This window comes from Colias croceus, chromosome 3 (genome assembly GCF_905220415.1).
Source record: "Colias croceus chromosome 3, ilColCroc2.1".
Lineage (NCBI taxonomy): Eukaryota > Metazoa > Arthropoda > Insecta > Lepidoptera > Pieridae > Colias > Colias croceus.
Genome location: NC_059539.1, coordinates 12349228 through 12367192, shown reverse-complemented (window position 1 = coordinate 12367192; position 17965 = coordinate 12349228). Strand labels below are relative to the sequence as shown.

General features: G+C 34.2%; 1 protein-coding gene across 1 annotated transcript in view; it reads right to left on the bottom strand.

Annotated features, from left to right (window-relative positions):
• LOC123706013 (transcription factor Sox-21-B-like) overlaps window positions 1–17569 on the bottom strand; it is a 39291-nt gene extending 21722 nt beyond the window's left edge. The window contains exons 1-2 of the mRNA XM_045655133.1: window positions 17391–17569; window positions 8890–9113 (exon numbers count right to left, since the gene is read on the bottom strand). Coding sequence (XP_045511089.1) covers window positions 8890–9113; window positions 17391–17395 — 229 coding nt within the window. The 5' untranslated portion in view covers window positions 17396–17569. The remainder of the gene's footprint in view (window positions 1–8889; window positions 9114–17390) is intronic.
• Window positions 17570–17965: the final 396 nt, after the last annotated feature.

Sequence of the window (17965 nt, the reverse complement as noted above, 5' to 3'; positions counted from 1 at the left end):
AGGGCAAACGTGATTGAGATTTAAAGTTGATAACGGATATGTCATACGTGAAAGATATCTCATTAATTAACTTGGCTTTGAAGTAAAGACCTATAGTTGCAGATAGTGTTTTAATATAGATTTTTTGATAAATATGGCAATAAGTTGGATTCGAAAATGTGTGGTAAATAAATTGTAGAAATATTAACCATAATAGGTACGAGTTATGAGTGTCACAACAACACTAGAATGATCTAAATATGCGAATGTCCTAGACACGACAATCATGAGAATACACAAAAGACCATTAATAAAACTAATCTAGCCATTGAAACAAAAGCGAACAGTAATATAAATCCCCATTTCAAACTATAACAACAGCGACAAAATGAGAAAAGTAATTTGCGCTAACCATTCCCCATTGCGCAGACAAAGCCTTTGAATCGATACAATAATCGAACGACCTGTCTCCCAACTCGATTCAAGACCAACCCTTTGTGTCCCCCCTTTGGAGGCAGGCATCGATACCGTGGAGGGGCCGGCCATTGAAACAGACAAGACAATTCCGATTCAGGCGGGTATAAAGCGAAAACAATGTTCCCGCCATAGAAAGGAACAATCCGCCGAAGGACCATCCGCTCTCCCGCTTTATCCCGACCGACCGCACGCGGGCGCGAGCGGGACGGCGACAACAATGGCGGAAAGCGACGCCTAATGACGAATTTGCGCTTTTCATTCCGCTACACAAGTTTTTCCCGGTTACTCATTATTGCTGATACTTGGAGGGTATTCGCTCTTTGTCGCTCGCTCTGATAAGAATAGTATTTGAGACTGTTGCGTTCGAATAAATCGAGTTTGCTGGTTACTCATTTCCTTCACACGTCACTTTGAAGGTACAATGTCTTTTCTATTTAATATTTAAATCAAACATTGAAACGTTTTTGTTATATTTACATTTGCAAAGCCAACACTTCATGTTTTGCATCTTTAATTAAGAGTTTATCAGATCTAGCTTTTCATACGTCTATAATGATTAAATCACATGTCTTGTTTGCGTTAACAAAGGAAAGCACTCGTCACTCGTTACGTTTTATTTAAAAAACATCAGAAGACATAATTAAAATGATACAAATCCATTGTACACGACATTAAAGCTAAGTTTTATTCATTCTTTAAATAAAGCATTTCTTCTATCTAATATTCTGCGAGCACAATACTCGGTTTGCGACTAAGAAATTTTTCCTCGTCTTTTGTGGACGCCAACAAAAGCCATACAATTGTTATGTAAATAAGACATCTTATAGCATTGGATGCTATTAATGCAATGCATTTGCATAATAAATGCGTTTTCTTGAATAAATTATATATTGTCTTTACTTCAATTGCTAATTTGTTAACATTTGTGGTACAAGTGAAAATTGTTTTAGTTGTCAACTTGTGTTTTAGTGTAAAGTGAATTATTGTAGTAACAATGTGGATAATACAGAATTGTGACAGATGCAGTAGGGTAGGTCGTGGTTTCGTAAATCTAGTCAAACCATGTTAATATTCAGACAGTTAAATAATTGTCTCTCAAGTTGTAATTACACATACCTACAGCATTAAGTATGTCCTACTAATATTATAAATGCGAAAATTTGTGAGGATGTGTGTGTGTATAACTCTTTCGCGCAAAAAATATTACTGAACCAATTACAATGAAATTAAGCACACATATAGAGGGTAACTTGGATTAACACATAGGATAGGTTTTATCCCGGAAATCCCACGGGATCGGGAACCATGCGGATTTTTCTTTGACGGGCTTTGGCGGGCGAAGCCGCGGGCGGAGAGCTAGTATATCATAATATTGGCAATGCTATTATTCGAAAATTGATCACAATCGTTGTTACTTCAGTAACAATAGAAAAGTGAATTAATTTAACTTCAGTGTCTTTTGCTTTAAGATAAGTTCGCCTTCCAGATTTAAACATTTAATTTGATAAGTAGCACAATAGCATTCTTATAATAAGAAGCTAATTTTCTATATTTTCACAAATATACAAAAAATATATTAACACAAACGAGCCTCAATTAATCTATTCCCGTCTAAAAAACAAAAAGAACACAAACTGAATCATTGATACTTTTTAATTAACAGACGCACGTGCTCCAGTGTTCTCTACAGTAATTATTTCCTACAACAGCGATAACAATGGCAACGTCGAATCGTACACGATAATAGATTGTATTCAGTTACTTTTAGGTCCTATTTATAAACTTACTAGCTTTCCGCCCGCGGCTTCGCCCGCGTTTTCATAGAAAACCCCGCATAGTTCCCTTTCCCGTGGGATTTCCGGGATAAAACCTATCCTATCTCTCAAGTTGGATCAAACTGCACATGGTGTGCGAATTTTATTATAATCGGTTAAGTAGTTTAGGAGTCCATTGAGGACAAACATTGTGACACGAGATTTATATATATTAAGAATTAAAAATGGTGTGTTGTGGGGATTTTTATGAAAGTTAGAATATGATAAAGATAGGTAATTATATTTTTAAAGTAAGCTATAGGCATTTTATTGTAGTAACAGTAGAAAGACTACTATTATTCATTTGATAAGCTAATTGCATGAAATTTAATTAGTTTTTTTTTTATTGCTAGATAGGGAAGAGCTTGACCACAATCTCGCCTGATGGAAAGCTAAGATGCGGTGTAAGATGGTACGCGCTTCCCTATTATTATTCAAAAGTAAGATACAATTTTTATATTTAAAATATTACGATTGGAGAATTACGAGTAAGAGAGAAAACCTTTGCACCTTAGGTAGGGCATTTTTTTCCAAAAAGCTAGATGTATCAGCAAATTGAGACAATTTACGAAAATTAAATTTAAAAGAATCACAAACGATACCTAAATATTGTCCCATTTTCACAAAAAACTCAGATGTAAGGTATTATGAATGCAAATTCCATTAGGAGATTACAATATCTAACGATATGTTACACAAGATTAATTTACTTGTATGGTACTTATATGAGAACTATAAATTGCTTTTATCATGTAGGTACTTAGTGTATAATGTACTAAGGATAACATATGGTCAATTATATCAATTTATTTCCTTTGAAATTGTTCATATTATACGATTAAATTTTGTGAAAATAATTGAATCATATATCAGCAGAGATATAATACTACCTAGCGTTACAACTAGCCCAAGCATTAGAATAACAAACACCATGATCCAATTAACAAAATTGTTAATAAACAATGCTACATAGCAGCTTTGTACAACAATCGTGGAACAAAAACACACAAGGGCCGTATGTAACGCGCGCACTACAATACGCCGTGCGACAAAGAGTTTCCTCTCTGCCTTGTATTAAAACGTGCATTGTACTCGAAATCGGACGAAAATGCTCTTCATTACTGTGAAAGCCTGCACGACAATAGAGCGGGGGGTAGGGGAGGGGGGGTCGCCAACAAAGACGAAGGAGCCACCCTTTCGTCCGGAAAATTGAAACGCCAAGATGTTATTTGGGTCATGATTTTATTAAATTTTAATAGTGTCGGCTAATAGCCTTGGAGTGGTGGGTGTCATGGGGATTCAGGGCTTTAATCCGACACCCGTGAATGCAGTTTTGTAAGCGCTTTTATAATGGTTCGGATACTTCAATTATTTCCTGCTTGGGTAATGCATTTTTGCTAAAGAGGTCGGTAATATCTATGGTCTTTTTGGTTTTTGTATAAGGTTAAGTGACTGTTTATCGATACCTCATGAGATATTTGCTGTATCTAAAAATTGTACTGAATTTATGTTAAGATGGATTCTAATAATACGAAAATGCTAAAACCCAATATATTACGTGCTTAACGAAATTGAATTTAAATTGACACTTAAAAAACACAGAATAACTGTCTATATTTTATAATTATTCGCAGGTAACCTTTGACACAACTTTAAAATATCAAATGCAAAACTTAATCCCATGTGGAATGTTGATAAACAGAAAAGATTCAACCACATTATGTTACCCTTACATAACGTAAGGTATGCTAACAAAAACTGTCCTTCTAAAACAACAGCATTACACACAATTTCTCGATCGAAACCCGCGACCAATCGGTCAACGGATCGGCCGACGGGTCCAAAAAACGCATCCAACGCATTCGAGCGGAAAATATGAAAAACTTTGTAACTGAAAGGCACAAGAGACTGTAGTAATTAAACAACGGGCCCCTTCGACAACAGACAAGGAGCAACAATGAACAAAACAACTGTATTTTTGTTGCGTGCCCCTGACGGGCCTGTATGTCCCTGATAAGCAGGGACCGTGTGGGTATATAAGGTAAGCGTTTTTCAGTAATGTCGCTTTACAAAGGTTTGCAAAGGCAGTGTCGTAACTTTTTGTGTTCGTAAATCACATTTAGCGTGCTCTGTTTAATACTTTGAAGAATTGAAAGTTGAATACATAGTTTGGAAGAGACAAGATACCTAATGCATAGTAAATTCAAATTACTTGTAAACTTATTAATACAAAGGACGATGAGAATGTCATCTAAGACGACAATAGATATTGAGAAAATCTTGAAGAATATAACCTCTATTAGAATTGATTAATCGGAAAGGAAATGTAATCTCATAGTTAAATAATTGTAGGCATTAGTGGTTAAAGGTGAAAAAGTGGTAGTTGTATAATACAAATTGAAAGAAGATAATACAACAAATGTTGAGGAAAATGATACCCGTAATTCTCAATGTCCACTCGAATAACAGACGCGGTCAACCACCTTAATTTGAATACAATTTACAGTTCATTATAATCACGTTACAGAAAAACTTTTAAATAGGCTTCTAACAGAAAACAGAACATACCCTGTGGCTGGACAAAAACGAAATTCCATCAACACAAGGCCACAAAACTCATCTAATAGATTCAACTTACAATGGCCGCTTCTTCTTCAATAAAAAACTTATCAGACGATTATAATAAGACATGCCCCTTGGATTACATCCAATGGGAGATAATTAAACAAAAACGGTGATAAACAAAAAATAGTACAAAAAGCTGTATAAAGAGCTACCGAAGAAAATTGGTGTAAATTTGAATTGGGCCATATGTCGGGAGGCGTGCTCGAAATTGTAATTAATTTTAAAGGGGGATGGAAGACATTGGTACGGGGTACGGGGCATGCAATCAGACGGTTAATTAGTTTTATTGGTGTTATTCAATGTATATGTGATATATTTACTGGGGTATGTAGGGAATTAGAAATATGGAAATGCCAAAATTGATAAATAGGTAGGTACTTTTAAGAATAGTAGTTAGGATTTTGATATTATCAGAGTTAGTATTTTATTACAGCAACAATTTATTACATTTTAAGAAGCTAGTAATACTTGTACCTACTCCTAATCTTGTATATCTACATGGAAAGCTAGGAGTATTTATGGTGCGTCCAGAATCAAGTTCAACATCGAGTAGATATAATACCTAAAGTTAATATTATAAATTTTATAACATCACAATCTATTTGAAAGCACTGTAAAAATAAGCATAACTAAAACACATTTGGCCAATTCGATTATTACCACCTACCTATATTAAACAAAAAAAGCTATAAGTACCTAAACTTAGAAATTCTATTAACGTATCAAACTCCCAAGAACTATCCGATATACAAGCTCATGCACCCGGTGTTACTGGTGTCGATAATGGAAAGCAATTACATCACACAAAACCAGCCCGTCTTAATTAATATTAACGACAGGGGTGGAGACGAACTCATGGTAGCGACGGACGGACAGCTAAACTTTTTTATTATATTTGTTTGTTATCTGTGGTTTTAATAATTCTGTATTGTTGTGACTTGGGACTGTATGAAAATTTTTACAACTGACGAAACAATTTGTTTATATTGGTGTGGTTTGGAAATGTTATGTATGGTTGTGACTTGTGAGTATGTGTATGAAATTGTTGGATTGGATATGTGGATAGGTAGTATTACGAGATTTTTTTTTTCTTATATAGAATTAAAGAAAACTTAGGTTAATATGAAATAAATTTTCTATCTATTTTTTTATTCTATTGTTTTCTTACATTTTATAAATTACATTCCTATTTGATAGAAAGTCAATTTAAGATCTTATATTATACTTTCATATCCGAACAGCTATGCTTACAGTTTACATCTTACTTCATTTTTTATTACCTATTCACTCTAATTGTTATCTGCTATGCTAAATTTGCTCAGCGAGAAGATTCGTCTTGTAATTAAAAGAAGTGTCTCTGTGCGTCTTTATTTCTAATAAGCTAATCATGGTTATTTTAAAAGTAATTGATAAGTCGCAAATAGAGGCGTTATCTAATATAATTTATTGGTATTCACGATTTACACTACATTAATCTTATTGGAAAAATTAAGCCATTATAATTGAATTATGTGTGAATCGGCCAGGTCTAATCAGACGAGATCCGCCACATTAGATACGCATCGTTTCTTATACGTAGAATAACTGTTGCAAGTCTAGTCTAGTAAGAAAACTAGTAAAAACAAACGATGAAAGTATTCAATTCACTGTAAAGCTAGTCTTTTTCTATATACCAACTATAAAGAGTACCTATGTATAATGTATTCTATATAACTTCATATTTTTGATTAGGTACATCTCTATCGTGTTCGATTTATATCTATTGAATATTAGAATTTTTTATTCAAACCACTAAAATAGCTTCTTACTGGAAAGTTCTATTTACTTCAACTAATTTCAAAAATAACATCATCGAGCAATCAATCGAGCGTGAAAAAATTCGCCATCCTTACGCGCAGTGTGTCACAAAGGTGCACACTGCGCACATTTGTCGTGACATTCGATGGCAAACAGAACGTTTTTGTTTGGCGATTAATAATGCCAATAAACAATGCGCTTGATTATCGACAGGTACATTGTGCTGTGCAATTGTCGACAACTGTCACGTTCAAATCGTTGAGAGCACAGAGTATACAAAACACGGGCATTTTGTTTGTTTATAAATTACCCGGCGTTTACGAATGCAATTTGAAAGCATTTCTGATTGGTTAGTTTCTATCACTTGAAGTAAGAAATTTTTATTAGTTATTGTAAGATTAAACAATTTTAACACCTTATTGTGAACGAAAAAAGCATTCGTACACAGACTATAAAAACTATCGCAATTTTTAGCATTTTTTATCATCGTTAGGATGGGTTTTCCTACAATATTTATATTTAAATGGTAATATTGATTAGACTACTCTTCTTTCCAAGATGATTTACTTCTTATTGGAAACATATGATTCTTGACAAAACGACATTAAAAAAAGCCAAAACGTTACTTTATAATTAAGAAAGATTGAGTCAAACAGCACAAGTTAATTTAATTATCTTTGGCTCCTTAACCAAACATTTCCGAAAAAAGCTAGCATGAGGTTTAAATTAAAGAACTGTACAACACAGAGCGTGTTGAAAATGGGCGGGAAAAATAGAAAATCTCGCCTCCTCGCCATCACTGTCAGAAGGGTGGGTTTTTTTGCTTTCTTTCTCTCTCTGTTACATGTATCTGTATATTCTTTTTAGAGGAACAATAGGAGGTTTAAATGAATTCGGGATGTTGAGTTTTTTTGATGTTTTTTTATTACATATACATGCATTTTTGATCATTGAATAGATCCTCAAATAGTTGTGTTATCTCATTAAAATAGACTGTGGTTTTATGAAACTTGTTCCTATTCTTAAAAAGAAAACTACTAACAAAAATCGTGAAGGTTCTATGAAATCGAAAGACGATAAAATAAAAAAAATAAAAGACACTTCAGCAAGTCCGCATTAGACGATAATTACATTGATTATTTTCTGAAAGCAATGTGACTTTAATCAGGAGATATCAAGGAAAGTTAAAACAATAGAACTAGACTCTTCTGGCTCTAATGGTGAAATGTATTTATCTAGTGAGATTGGACATTTCTTGTTACTTTTAAAGGAAATATCTATAGAAAATTTTACTGTTTCGGCAACAGACCCATAAGACCTATAGTAATTAGCGTACCGTATAGATCTATGAAATTATTTGAAAATAAAAGAAATCTAATCACAAATACATTTGCCACAAATAACGGAAGCGAAGCCGCAGCAGAAGAGTTATATAATAACGGCGTGCGCGCTCTGCCGGCACTATCTTATTTTTAAAAAGCCCTCCGCTTACGTCCGTTGATTAATACAGTGGCAAGCCTCCTGCTGCGAAGCCTCAGCGGTTGATTGCGGACTCCATTTTTAACAGAACGATTTTTTGGCGAACCTTTTGCTTAGCTTCGATTTTACGGCAAAAACATCGTTTGAAATTTGTCAATTTTGTCTCCTATAGTTGTTTAAATAATTCCGTTCTTGGTTCGACGAATTGCGAGTTACAGATAATTTGGTTTTGCTTATTCTAATGGTTTTTCGGTTTGTTATTTCGTTTATTTACCTGGTATTGGTGGAAATGGATTTGTAAAGCTATTCTTTGCATCTAAATTATATTATCAAGAGAGAGTTCGTTGAATTACCGTACACGAGTAACAGAACCGTTACTAATGAACTAAAGATTTTCCAAATTCTATACTTTATAAAAACTTTATTATCACCTAATTAATCACTGACAAAATCTACGGATATTCTATAGAAACCGATTTAAACGAGCCATTTTTCAGACTTCCTGACATGTTCTTCTGAAGAACAATTTCCTAATAGGTACAATTAATGCCTATCAATAAATATTCTGAATACCATAAGAATTATACTGCTTTCCGAATCAGTTGGTAAAACTATGTAACTACTTGAAATATTCTGAATACCACAATTATACTACTTTTCGAATCGGTGTACTTCTAGAAGAAGTTTTAATGCATAAATAAACAATCAACCAACCAACCTAATCGCTTCGAGATCTCCGAGTTATGCATCTTCGGGTTATCCTGCGCGATCTTCCGCCGCTGCAACCTCGACCAGACCATGAACGCATTCATGGGCCGCTTGATGTGCTCCTCCTGGGACTTCTTGCTCATCACCGCCTCCATGCCGATGCTCATGGAGATCGGGGTCATGGGGAAGTGGCCCATGGACCCGTACGTGCGATCGCACATGGTACCAGCGGCACTGGAAGGAAATTATGACATTAGTACCATGAAGAAAAGACACTCTAAATGGAGTAGATAAGAGCACTGTTGAGGATTCTATTTTGTACTTAAGATCCTCAAATCATACGTATCCTGTAAATAGAAACCAGCTCATTGAAAATAATTTTAATAGTCAATGTAGATAAGTAATAGATGACTGTGATGTTACATGTTTATTTCAGGATTTTTTCAAACTTGATTAGGGTTAAAGTATGAAGGTATATCATGATAATTCTTTATAATTACTAGCAGGTACCTTTAAGACTTGCCCAGTAATTAATATAAACATATCTACACAATCAGTTAGTCCAGTTGAATCAAATTGCCTTAAATCTTACATCTCTTACAACATTATCATTATAACTTTCGATTCCATAAAAGCTGTACACAATATCATATACAAAGTGGCCTTAAATATTTCCCCATAGAAGTACCACGTGTCAAGTTTTAATATAACGACAATTACCGTGTTCAAGGAAGCAGAAGGTATTGAGGGACACAAATTGGCTACTTAGGTGACGCTCCCCCTTTTTAATGATGTATTAAAGAATTTTAAGATTACGATTCTCGTAATTGGTTGGTGGCTATCAAGTGCAGGTTTGGTTTAAGATTTATAGGATGATGTTAATTCGTTGTTTATTTAGAGACACACGTCCTTGCTACGTCACAAAATATAGACTGTTATTGGTATTATGTCTATTTCTTCAAATTAACTATTGTTAGTATGTCCAGTAATCTCTGTTTACTGGTTATGGTACAACCTTTTTTATTCCTTCTATATTTATCTCCTTGGTTCAAAAGTAATGAATCAAAGTATATTATAGATTCAGGTAAGATAGTGTTACTTTTAATATAATATTGCAATATTTAAGCCACTTTAAATGAAAAATGACTTGCACACGGGACATTACACAAATGCTATCAAAACTAAAATTATGTATGAAACACATTCATCATTGCTTTTAACAAATGTGGAATGATTAACTCAATCGCATACCTTTAAATATGAATCATAAGGGATATCAAAGGACGTTGATTATTCTGTTTTTTGCGAGGTTTTACCCCCCGCTGGGAGGGACTCGGCGAGCGTATTACAGTTGCATCAGAACATATTATAATATATATACACTTGTTTTTAATTTAACAATATATAATACTGATTAATGATAGATAAAATGTGTGAATGTGAAATGGATTATGGTTACAGAATAGAGTAGGTGAAGCTAGATTTAGAAAAAATTGAAAAGTTAATCGTGTACTAGGTACGTTTTTTTTGTTTACCATCAATACAGCTTTTTGTTTAAAACGATTAAAAGACAATTACAGAAAGTTATTGACATTTAAATGTAATCAATGTGATATAGGAAGATATTATAAAACGTTACAAATATTTTCCATATTTTAATACAATTTCTACTTTCAGGTAGGTACTATACCTATGTTATTCCGTATTTTAAATTCTTCATATTGACACGCCTATTTTAAAACAAATGTTTGTCCCTAAAAATAAATAATTAATCCCCAACATTGTACTGCTACCGTTTTGTTTCCGAGAATACTATATTTGGGTCAAAAAGGGTTTGAAGGGTCAGCGTGTCAATATTTATTGTCGTGCGATTCTAATTTCTAACCTTAAATATCTTTTAGTTCCTCCTACCTGAAATCCATACTAATATTATAAATGCGAAAGTAAATCTGTCTGTCTGTCTGTCTGTTACTCAATCACGACTAAACTACTGAACCAATTTGCATGAAATTTGGTATGGAGATATTTTGATACCCGAGAAAGGACATAGGCTACCTTTTATTGCGAAATATGTACCACGGGCGAAGCCGGGGCGGACCACTAGTGAGTTATAAATTTTAAAGTGATATTAATGATGGTATGATATAGTTAAATAATTTTGGTACATACTAAAAGTTATTTATTTTAAAATGAGGAATACCCAAATAACTATACTGTATTTAAATTTTCATAAACTTGCAATTGATTTGATCTCTAAAGCTATGTTCTATTGTTAGAATTCAATATTTTTAACTTAGATATAGATTAATTTAGCATGGCTTTTCTTACAGCGGTACAGAACATCAGCTAATTAGTTGAAATTGTTTTCAATTGATGGGATTAGGATAACTTCCGACACAAATATTTTTCTCCTAATTTGTTACTGAGAATAACGCGTAATAAGCTGATTTTATGTTAACTCTTTCCATACTTTCTGGACACATTGACAAATGCCTTTTTTGAAAGAAAAAGCGTAACAATTTCACAGTGGCATGTCAACTCCTACGCAAATGTTTGCACTGCAGACTACTGCCACTGGACTTTTTGAATGCCTGTTGCAAGGAAAAAGTAAATAGGTATTTGTGGTACATATTGAAAATGAAGATGTTTAATGTAACAAACGAAATATCCAATTATTAACCATCATATCGTCAAAGACAGCATGGGTAACATTAAAAATCTACATGACAATTTCCATTTTGTCCGTAACGTTGGTTGTGAATGGAAAAATTTATATCAAAATCTATAAGATTTGATAATGAAATACTGGAAATACTAAACTAAACGATAATTATGTCTATACATAACAATAAAAACATTAAAACATATAGACCGTAGGTGTAGGTACTTAGTGTTTTAGAAAGATAAAAGAAAGCTTTAATATATTTTTAAGGCAAACTAGCTGTCCCGGCAAACGTTGTTCTGCCTTACTCTTCATCATTTAGGGGTAACAAAAATATATGTTAGCCGTTTCTCAGACCTACCCGATATGCACAAAAAATTTAATGAGAATCGGTCCAGCCGTTTTGGAGTAGTACCTATGGTAAGTAACATTGTGACAGGGGAATTTTATATATATATAAGATAACAAGTACAAGGGATAAAACAGAGGTCAATTTGATAATATGTATATGAACTATATACCTACTTCAACAAAAAGATCGCATACCAAAACCTAACAATGCATTTTCATGCACCCTTTCAATTTTTAAAACACGCAAGCCTGAAGCCACTTTAGACGAATAAGCCCTTTACCCAATCCATTAGCGCTTCAGACGTAGAAACAGACACGTTCGTCAAATTTATTGTCTGTTTGTTTGTCGTGTTATCGGGACTGAGTCGGGTCACTAGTTTGATGTAAGATTTGTGAGACAAGTGGAGTTTAGAAATGAAGTTTTTTTTATAAAATATCTTTATGAACAACCCCATACTTTCTATTAGATGTAGTGTTGCCCAAATGCAAGAACAAGACGAGACTTAGCCAGTCTTGGTCTTGGTCTTGCGCCAATACATCTGGTCTTGGTCTTGCGCCAATACACCTGGTCTTGGTCTTGGTCTTGGTCTTGCGCTCCCAGTCTTGGTCTTGGTCTTGGTCTTGCAGCAAGAGTCTTGCAAGTCTTGCAAGTCTTGCAATTACCTATTAGTCTATTACTATTTATTAAAGTTTACTTTAAATCTTAGAAAAACGTATTAGAATTGGAACATTGTGAGCTTGAATTAACATAGCCATAGTAAAGATCAAGCAGATTAATAAATAACTAGTAATGCGCATAGGTCCAGTTTTTCATATTCTTTGATACAGTTTTTTGCGTCTCATAGAATTCCTAAGCGTACCTACCTTCCTATACACCGAACTGTTACATCTAACTACTCAGTGAAATAGCGCTAAGTCTTAGCTGCAAGACGCAAGAGTCTTGCAGGCTATGTCTTGTTCTTGCTCAAGTCTTGCACGGTCAGTCTTGGTCTTGGTCTTGCTAAAAATACGCGGTCTTGTTCTTGGTCTTGGTCTTGCAAAAACGCAAGACGCAAGACCAAGACTGCAAGACCAAGACTGAATTTGGGCAACACTAATTAGATGAATTTATATAATTATGTACGTTAAAATATATATTTTGTGTTCAGAGTGTTCAGATATACCTTTTTGGGTAAGGTTTTGTAAGTCAAATTGGTCCTCCAGAATTTTGAAAATGAAATTACCCAAGTTTAAAATCCCTCTTATACACATTTAAGTAAAACATTTTACAAAAAAAGCAGTCGCATACAGCATGTATTAATAATATACGTAGAACCATAAAAGATAAACACTACTTGTAATAAAAATAAATATAGGTAGCAGGCAATTGTTAAAATTTAAGAAATGAACGGGTTTGCATTCTCTTTTACGAAGTTATTAATAAAGAAAACAATGATCTAACTATACTTATATTATAAAGCTGAAGTTTTTTTGTTTGTTTGAACGCGCTAATCTCAGGAATAACTGGTCCGATTTGAAAAATTCTTTTGGTGTTAGATAGATATCCCATTTATAGAGGAAGACTATAGGCTATATCATCACGCCAACAGGAGCGGAGCCATGCAAGTGAAACCGCGGCGCGCAACTAGAGTTGAAAAAAACCTGCGCACACGATTGTAAGTAAAGATCTACAGACCTCGACCCTTTCAATCACGGTGAAATCCGCGCTAACTAGCTGCGCATACGCACATCATGAGTGTTTGTTTTGCGGCGAGATGAAAGGCATGGATTGTTTTACGAGTACGTGTGATAATTGGGTAAGAGCCAAGAGGTAACTGCTGTCATTCCACAAATTGCAGAAGACTGGTAGTTTACCGCGGTTTGGCCTGTAGTATAAAATGCTATGTATGTATGATACTGCTGTGCTATGAAGTATCAAACCTCACGACAAACAAACAAACGTCTTTATAATACCTATAGTAGGTCCCGGGTGGAATTTTCGGACTAAGTTTAGTTTAGCATTTTCTTTAAACTATGTTAATCTTAATCTTCTTAATATATATAAATCTCGTGTCACAATGTTTGTCCTCAATGGACTCCTAAACCACTTAACCGATTATAATAAAATTCGCACACTATGTGCAGTTTGATCCAACTTGAGAGATAGGATATATTTTATCCCTCGGGAACGGGAACTATGCGGGTTTTTCTTTGAAAACGCGGGCGAAGCCGCGGACGGAAAGCTAGTAAGAAAATAAAGTCCAATAAGTGAAAGAGATTGCTTTAGTCAAACATGTTATTATTGGATTTGAGGTAACTATCATATACCTACCACATACCTATAATAAGGTGTGTGGCGATTTCTTTGATCTTTGTAAAATCTGATAAGGAGGAAAAAAGAGATGACAGTTACATTTTATAAAAACAAGACATGAGGAGGGACGAGGTATCTCCATAGATTATATTATTAAGTAGTAGATGTGGTAAATTATTTTAATAACATTTGGATCAGGTCTAAAAAAAGAGTAGAATGAGTTTAAAAACGTTAAATGCCATATTTTGTAATTAATATATCAGAAGTTGTTTATGCCTTTTAAGTTACCTAAATGAATGATTTTCTTACGTTCCTTATTGGATTTTGTAAGATTTGGGAAATATGTTTTCCACTTGGAACACAAGTAGGTTACTTTTAATATTATCTCATATTTTGTGATTCAGTTACGTTGTTCCTAGTTATAAAGATCTTTTCGTTAAAATATCTTAAACTGGGCACAGGTGGGTACAATAAAAAAATCGTCCCATCGAATCCCAGGCTATTAAGTATTAAACAATTCGTGACCATCAAAGCTCGCCGCTATCATAAATGTGTAAAAACTTTATTGGTTGTAAACTCTGATTGTGCCTTCATTACTGCTTGAGGTATGTTGCCAATTGAGGTTTACATTCATTGTGGCGAAATTGTAATAAGATGAATTTAAATACAATGGGAATGTTAATTGGTGTTTGTTGGGAAAAGAAAGAATGGTGAATACCTACGTAAGTTTAAAATTATAATTTATTAGAATTCCGCCCGCGGCTGTTCCGCGTTTTCAAAGAAAAACCCGCATAGTTCCCGTGCCTGTGGGAATTCCGGGTTAAAAAGTAGACTATGTCTTATTTCGGGGTCTTCAGCTATTTATTATACCAAATTTCATTGTAATCGGTTCATTCGTTTTTAGGTGAAAGAATAACAAACTTTCGCGTTTATAATACCGAACCTATATTAGTGTTAATTTTAAAATAATAAAAGTACCTAGTTTTAATTTTTAGGGTTCCGTAGCCAAAATGGCAAAAACGGAACCCTTATAGTTTCGTCATGTCCGTCTGTCCGTCTGTCCGTCTGTCCGTCTGTCACAGCCGATTTACTCGGAAACTATAAGTACTACAGTGATGAAATTTGATGGGAATATGTGTTGTATGAACCGCTACAAAAATATGACACTAAATAGTAAAAAAAAGAATTGGGGGTGGGGCCCCCCATACATGTAACTGAGGGATGAAATTTTTTTTTTCGATGTACATACCCGTGTGGGGTATCAATGGAAAGGTCTTTTAAAATGATATAAAGTTTTCTAAAAAACATTTTTCTTAAAGTGAACGGTTTTTGAGATATCAGCTCTCAAAGTCGTAAAAAGTATGTCCCCCCCCCTCTATTTTTATAACTACGGGGTATAAAATTCTAAAAAAAATAGAGGTGATGCATGCTAATTAACTCTTTCAACGATTTTTGGTTTGATCAAAGTATCTCTTATAGTTTTTGAGATAGGTTGATTTAACTGTATTAAAATTATACTGAACTAATGTTAGGTAGGTAGGTAGGTATGTTAGAAACTTGACTTTCAATCTCTGTAACCAAAAATGATTCGACATTTTAATAGGCAGATAGACAGTCAGTTTTTAACCTAGGTAGGTAGGTATTTCAAAAGGCCTCAATGGAGAATATTTTTTTCCCAAATAACACGGCAGTCGCCGTTGCGGTAAGATGAAAATACAAGTTGCTTATGTTTTTCTATAGATGTGTCTAAACATAAATAAATATAAACATGATAGGTAGGTACCTAAATCTTCATTACTTTGTACCTACTAACTTACAAGATACGAATAAGAAAATTCGGGTTGAAAAAGTACCTAGGTAGGTAGGTACCTACCTAGGTATATGAATGAACAAATTTATATGTGAATTTTGAAACTTTTAGTTTTAAATACCAACAAGTAAATACCTACATATAAATACCTATGTAAAACTATTTAATAGGAAGTTAGGTAGCTAATTAATGTTTGTTGAACTATGAGTGAACATAATTCAATAGGTATTTTTCACGGACAATTCATTCTTATCTGTGGACTTAACCTTTGATTTAGCTCTTCAAAGATCTACAAACCTACCCAGGTAGGTATCTATCTAGAATCTAGATTGTTAACTACTAAGTAGGTAGGTATCCTATCCAAATAATAAATTGTACCTATTACCTATACCTACCTCGGTCTGTGGTAAGAATGTATAGATGTTTGTCAATCTTTTAAGCAAAAACAGCTGATCTGATCTGCATGAAATTTGGTACAGAGATACCTAGGTAGATAATATTCTGGATTAGCAAATAGGCTACGTACCTACTTCACCCGGGCGCGAAGAGAGTCACGCCGCGTGTTCTAGCTAGTGTTCAATCAATGCGAAATCAATCTATACCTAACCAATAACAAAACTCTTTCTTTTTCAATGAAGCACATTTGAATAAATAAATAACTAGGGACCTACCTACCTACCTATAAATTCCATTGTCATATCTATAATTAATCGAAGAATAATAAATAACAAATGGAAAAATAAAAGAATAATAGCGATGTACCTACCTACCTATGTAGGTATGTAAAAGAAATCGCGATATGTTCAATGTTCATCCATCCGTCACAATATAAACTTAGAAACAATAGATCCTCAAATGATTAGCTAATATAATATATAAATAGGTACTCTTTCATTTAATAGATAATAATATGCCATATGGCATATAAAATAAGATATAAAAATAATAAACCTACCCGCTTCCGCCTTCCCTCCGGAGAGGGTCGGTATGACAGCCAATTGGTGCGTTTTTCTTTTTTTATTAAACAAGCAAATACCTACAATAATTAAATTTAAACTTACTGACAAAATGTTAACAACAACAAGTGTAACTTTTAATTTATTGTGTATCCAACATTCAAACCACAATGTTTTTAAAGGTTTAAATAATAACATTCTGATTAAGCAAGCAAATAAAAACTTTGTTCCCAGCTGATTAATTACTGAAAAAACGCAAGCATGCTTTGAAATCAACCAATAAACATTCAACACAACTTAAAATCAAACTTTTTCACAGGATAAATCAAGAACGGTACGTTAAAACCCAAATTTGGACCAGCACCGTGGCCAATGCATTAGCTACAAGTTCGCCGACACCACAGTCCACAAGGACATTCAAAACGTATGAACCAAATACCTCATCAAGTGACCGCTGGCACGGTGATACTCAATATCCACGTTGCTGGCTTCACACTCCTTTTGCAGTTAGTTACAGTTACACACAACACAATATCATTGATCGACAATCGATTAGTACGTAGCACGAACGCGAGCGACTCCTTCAAGCGACAATGGCGACAATCGACTGCGGCGTACGTCGCGCCGCCGAACCGAGTGATAACTGACGGCGTTCCGCCAATCGCAGCGCGCCATTACGCCCACGTACACGCGGCGAGCGATCCCATTGGTCAAGCAACTGCCATTACCTTACGGATGTTATTATGCAGAAGAACCAACTCGAAATTCTAAATAAGATTTTAAGCGTTTACCAGCCGGGGCACAATGCAAATTGGTTGCGCGTTGTGTGGCGCGCTCTGTTTTTGTTTTGTTTTGTGTAACTAAAAATAATTTTATGAAATAAATAAAAGATAAGCACTGATTGTATGATTTTCATTGTTTCAACTGTCAAAATATATTGTTTTGGCATACCACGTCACACGTAGTTACGTGTGATCTTATTAGAAATTAAATAACTGGTTTTATATGAGATAT